General features: G+C 36.4%; 1 protein-coding gene across 2 annotated transcripts in view; it reads left to right on the top strand.

The window, feature by feature from the left end:
* LOC308615610 (uncharacterized protein) overlaps positions 1–6,000 on the top strand; it is a 31,641-nt gene extending 25,641 nt beyond the window's left edge. For both annotated transcript variants that reach the window (XM_081231207.1, XM_081231208.1), the window contains exon 6: positions 5,734–6,000. In XM_081231207.1, the coding sequence (XP_081087333.1) occupies positions 5,734–5,859 (126 nt within the window). In that variant the 3' untranslated portion in view covers positions 5,860–6,000. The remainder of the gene's footprint in view (positions 1–5,733) is intronic.

Below are 6,000 nucleotides of genomic sequence, written 5' to 3' on the forward strand. Positions count from 1 at the left end.
GCATACCGCAAAAAAAAAAAAAAAAAGTTTGCTTCTTATATTTTATCTAGCGTTTCTGAGTAGTAATAGTGGCAGGGTTATAGGGTTACATAATCCACTATATCACTGGATCTATTACTTTTTTTATTAGATTATGTTTCTTTCTTATCAGAAAAGAGGCAACACCTAAATCCCACAAAGTTATAGCAAAAAAATTAAGAGACTTTTTTTTCACTTTATTGCCTTTCCTTCCAAACAAATCCCACTTTTATGTATACATCGTATTTTCATGATTACATGGGAAAAAATGACTTCCTCTTTGAAGCCAGTTGAGTAGAAGCAGCTCAATAAAAGATTAAATTTGGGACTTTCCTGGCGGTTCAGTGGTTAAGACTCTCCACTTCCACTGCAGGGGCTGCCGGTTTGATTCCTGGTCAGGAAACTAAGATCCCACATGCCATGCGCAGTGCAGCCAATATATATATATATATATATATATATATATATATATATATATATATATATAGGAAAAAAAAATAAAGATGAAATTTGACTGAAATATTTTACAATTGTTCTCAGATTATTTTCACACAGATATCACATAATCATTCTCACTAAACCCTCTATTTTTGCCTAGCTAAATTAATTTTCTCTCTCTTGATCTTTTTGTAAAAGACCTAGCTATTCTTAAAAAGCAGATTTGGCTTTTTAACAAAAAGTAGGCCAATAAGCTTTCTGTCAGTCTGCCTACAGATAAATATGGGTCATGGATTTTAACTTGCAGATTAAACATATACATTTATTTTGGTATCCTCTCAAAATGCCAATAAAATGATAGGTAAAACAACAATTAGAGATTTTAATGTATAAACCACTAGGATTTTTTAGAAAAAGAACAAGAGAAAAGAAATTTCAAAATTTTGGAAGCTAGGAAAATGGGTTCTGAGTACTTAATAGCCTCATTAGAGCAGTAAAAGCTCGAAAAACAAGCTTATAGCAGAAGATATTAAGATGCCAAATGATCCAGGCCACAGAACCTTGGGAAGGATCAGAAATTGGACACACATCGTACTTCTAAAAGGAGATACACGGTACTTCTAAAAGCTGTATCGGTGTAGAAAGAAGAGATTGGGTATAAAGTCTTTAAAAGGAACATTTTACCTGTAGAGCCCCTTCCCGACTTTTTACAGCCACAGTTTCCTCTCCTTACCCCTGACAAAGGATAATAAATTGTATTATCTAAAGACAACAGACCGAAGAGATTCTAAACTCATTTACCAGGTGCAGTTAAGGACAGAGTGATCATCATATTAAAATTAGGTGGACTAAGTAAAAATCTGCATCCTGAATACGGTGACCATTCCCCAACCTCTCTCCCAGTCAGCTTCACCCAGGCAGGAGATTAGAGGATTCCTCTCTAAGAAAACTCACGAGGCCGAAGAAAAAAGACCTACAGATACTGACCTACAGATATTGAGGCATTCCCCCAGTGAAGCAGTCAGGTTCATACCAGGTTATCCTATAGTGAAGCCCACCAAATGATAGCCCTCACTCACTCATATGGAGTTTCCAATCATCATTTTAGATCCTGAGATATTTGAGAAAAATCTCTATAATAAAAAAAATCAAAGTAAACAGAAAAAAGGAACTCAGACAAAACAGATAATGCAGAAGCAAAAGCTACATTTAAAAAAAAAATCTCTCTGGGAGGAAGGATAATTTAAAAGTCTGGGATTAACATAAACACACTACTATGTATAAAATAGATAACCAATAAGGACCTACTGTATAGCACAGGGAATTTTGTAATAACCTATAAGGGAAAAGAATCTGAAAAGGAATATATATATATATATATATACACACACACACACACACACACACACACACACACACACACATATACATATGTATGTATATCTGAATCACTGTGTTGTACACCTGAAACCAACACAATACTGTAAATTATACTTCACTTAAAAAAAGCAAACAGGGCTTCCCTGGTGATGCAGTGGTTAAGAACCTGCCTGCCAATGCAGGGGACACGGGTTTGAGCCTCATTAGAGCAGTAAAAGCTGCTGGTCCGGGAAGATCCCACATGCCGTGGAGCAACTAAGCCCATGCACAACTACTGAGCCTGAGCTCTAGAGCCTGCAAGCCACAACTACTGAGCCAGTGTGCCTAGAGCCGTGCTCCACAACAAGGGAAGCCACCACAACAAAGAGTAGCCCCCACCCACCACAACTAGAAAAAGCCCGCGGACAGCAACAAAGACCCAACACAGCCAAAAATAAATAAATAAATTTATTTTTAAAAAAGACCTCTCTAATGTCTTGGGAGAAATAATAGAAGATAATATTGTACAACCCTGAGACAAGAATGGAAAGCTATATAAAAGCTTATTCATAGAACAAAAAGATCTTTTGGAAGTTGAAACAACAGTAAAATTTTTAAATTAAATAGAATGATTGTAATATAAAGTTGAGATATTCTCTCAGAGAGCAAAGCAAAAAGAGAGAGAAAAGACAGAGAATCAGTCTAAGAGATCCAACATATGAATAACAGGATTTTCAGAAAAAGAAAATGAAGGAATCAGAGGGGAGAAAATCAGATTAATACAAGAAAAAAATCCTAGAACTAAATAACATGAATTTACAGATTCAATGAACAACAAAAGAGGATCATAGCAGGGCATGTAATCTTGAAATTATAGAACGTTAAAAAGGAAGAGAAGATTCTCAAGGTTTTTAGAGAGAAAAAAAAACAAAGACTTGGCAATTAGAATAACAGATTTTGCAAAAGCAATATATGGATGCTAAACAAAAATGAAGGAATGCTTTTAAAATTCTGAAGGAAAATGATTTCCACACTAGACTTCTATACCCAAATTACCAAGGGTAGAATAAAGACATTTCTAGGCGTGTAAATTCTCAGAAACGTATCTCCCACTCACCCTTTCTAAGAAGTTTTCAGCAGAAATTTTTCACCAACAGAAGGAAATCAAGAAAGGGAACGAAATGAGACTGAAAAACCAAAAGGCCCAGCACAAGAGATTGGCATTCCCAGGATACTGGTGCAGAAAGATCTGAAGATTAAAGCTATAGGTATAGCAAACCTAGACCCCAATCAAACCACATTGGAGTAGATCAAAAGGCTCTGTGAGGAACTTCAAGATAAAGCAGAAGGATCCAACAGAGGAGCCATCAAAGGAAGGATATTTTCCAGCTCCTCTGGAGAGTTTGGGAATGAATTACTGGTTGGTAGATTAAAAACTAATAAATGAAAACATTTTAACTACCTACCTATTATTAGCTCTAGAGAAACCAAAAAGCTATACATTAAAGTCAATGTAGTCAAATATGCTCCATGTCTCAGGGAATAGTTACAAAGCTTTAATTAAAAAGAATAGGAAAGAAAGGAAAGGTGTGTGTTTGGGGAAGGGGCGTTTGGAGGTATGGTAGGAGTTATATCCCCTTTTCTATAGTTGGAAACAGGAAAAATCAAGAAAAAATATATATATATGGTTTCTAGCAATACAGAGGAAAACAAACAGCAGGAAAAAATAAACAGCTAAATGAGGTGCATTCAACAAGTATTTACTGAGCACCCACTATATGTCAGACACTGTTCTAGGTCAGGGTTTCTCAACTGTGGCACACTCTGGACTGTCTTATGCATTGTAGGATATTCAATAGCATTCCTGGCTTCTATCCATTAGATGCCCAGTAGCACCCCTGCAGTCATGACAGTCAAAAATGTCTCCTGGGCTTCCCTGGTGACACAGTGGTTGGGAGTCCGCCTGCCGATGCAGGGGACGCGGGTTCGTGCCCCGGTCCGGGAAGATCCCACATGCCGCGGAGTGGCTGGGCCCGTGAGCCATGGCCGCTGAGCCTGCGCGTCCGGAGCCTGTGCTCCGCAACGGGAGAGGCCACGGCAGTGAGAGGCCCGAGTACCGCAAAAAAGAAAAAACAAAAGTCTCCTGATAGAGCCAAAAGTTCTCTGCAGGGCAAAATTATCCCCAGGAGAGAACCACTGTTCCGGGAAATAGAGATACAGCAATTAACAAAACACACAAAAAAGAGCTGAAAGTGATTACCTCTGAAAAACAGGATCAGGTTGAGGAGGAGCAGAGCAGGAAAATGCAGTTTTTACTCATAAGCCTTACAGAATTCTGACTTTTCAAACTATATATACACACTACATTAATAAAAGAGAATAAATAATCTAAGAGAAAGATACAAGGTCCATTTATACCTTAATTCACTGTTTCTACACGAGGCAGTATAGTCATGCAATTCTAGATTTGAATTCCAGCTCCACCACTTACTCTAAATCTGAGGCAAGCAACTTAAACCATTCTCAGCCTCATTTTCTTCAACACTATAAAACAGGAATATTTACCTAAGGTTATTGTAAGTATTGCATATTATTATGCAAAAATACATATAATGCATGTCCTATAGTACCTGCACTTTAAGCATTCAATAAATTATAACATCTTGGAAAGTATATGTAGTCACTAGCTTCCATATGCCAGATCCTTGAGACTAACCACCAGCATCTTAGATATATAAACCTGGGGCTCCCATAACTTGTCATACACTAGAGTCATGAGGCCATCTGAGTGGCATACCAGGACTCATGCCATTTATAGCATGCACTGTAATCATGTACATACCTTGATTTTGTTCTTGGAAAATCACCATATATACTGAGAGTAAAAAAGCAGATCTGATGCACGAAGAAAGTTAACTGAAATATGTTAGTTTTACTCATCCAGGTGGCAGATAGCAGAAATCCATGTAAGCATCAAGCAATTTATTTGTATCACGCTATATGAAAAGCAGTTACATATATTTTAAAAATAAAAAGGAGTAGACCAAATGAAAACAATAAAGCTTACTTCAGGGGGTGGGGGGGAAGGATTTTACAATTTCGTGTGACAGTGTTTCATTTCTCTCCACTGCTCCTTGGATTCTTTCAATAATCTTAATAAAATTTAATAAAAGTGAGCTATTTTGTTTATTAGGTTAAGATATGAAACTTTTTGTATCGTACTTAACGAAGTCCATCTCATTATTCATCAAAATATTAATAATGGCATAATTTATTCTTATATCCAGTCTCGATATACTATATTCACTACCTCAATTAATCCTCACAATCTGGGCTACTATGTGGCAGATACTATTATCCTCATTTAATAGATTTAGTCATTCATTTTTTCAACAAATACTATTATAATTGAACACCTGCTCTATGTTGTTCGCTGTTGGGAATATAGCAGTAAATGAAACAGACAAAAAATCCCTGCCTTCATAGAACTTACGTTCTCAACAAACAACAAATAAGTAAAACGTACATATTGTTAGAGAAGTACTTTGGAGAAAAATAATGTATTGAAGAGGAATAGGGCTTCTGGAATGGAGATGGGATAGCAATTTTAAATAGGGTTGTAGGGGATAGTGGAATTTAAGTAGAATCATGATGTAAAGATGAGGAAACTGAAGGTCAGAGAGTAACTTATTCAAGGTCACAAAATTAATAAAGCCAATAAAAGTATAGCTGAACACAATAAAGAATCTTGGTGCATCATTTTATAACAGCTGCTCAGACTTATTGAGACTTTTTGTGATTGGTCAAACCCAAATTAAATCTGTCCTTCTAAATTGTTCTAATAAGTATTGTAGTGTGTGTGCACATTAATCCAGAAATGGAAAGAAAACATTAAGTTTGTGTTTATTTTCATTTCAGGCCAAAGAATCCCAAAAAACAAGAAAGATTCTTGGGAGGATATGGTGGAAACACTTCAAAAAGATTATAGTCATCACCGTGGCCATTCTCCTTTCAATCATCATCGTTCTTTTAAGTAAAATGTAATACCAACTTGACCCTTCTCCCTATCCCCAGCAGGTACCAATAAATTGTTATATGTAATTATAGAGTTCTACAACCAATAAATTACAAAAGCCTTCTCTAGTGGTAGGAATGGAGGAAAAGGGGGTTGGAAGTATTTCCTTG

Source organism: Mesoplodon bidens, assembly GCF_964165515.1.
Source record: "Mesoplodon bidens genome assembly, chromosome: 1".
Taxonomy (NCBI): Eukaryota; Metazoa; Chordata; class Mammalia; order Artiodactyla; family Ziphiidae; genus Mesoplodon; species Mesoplodon bidens.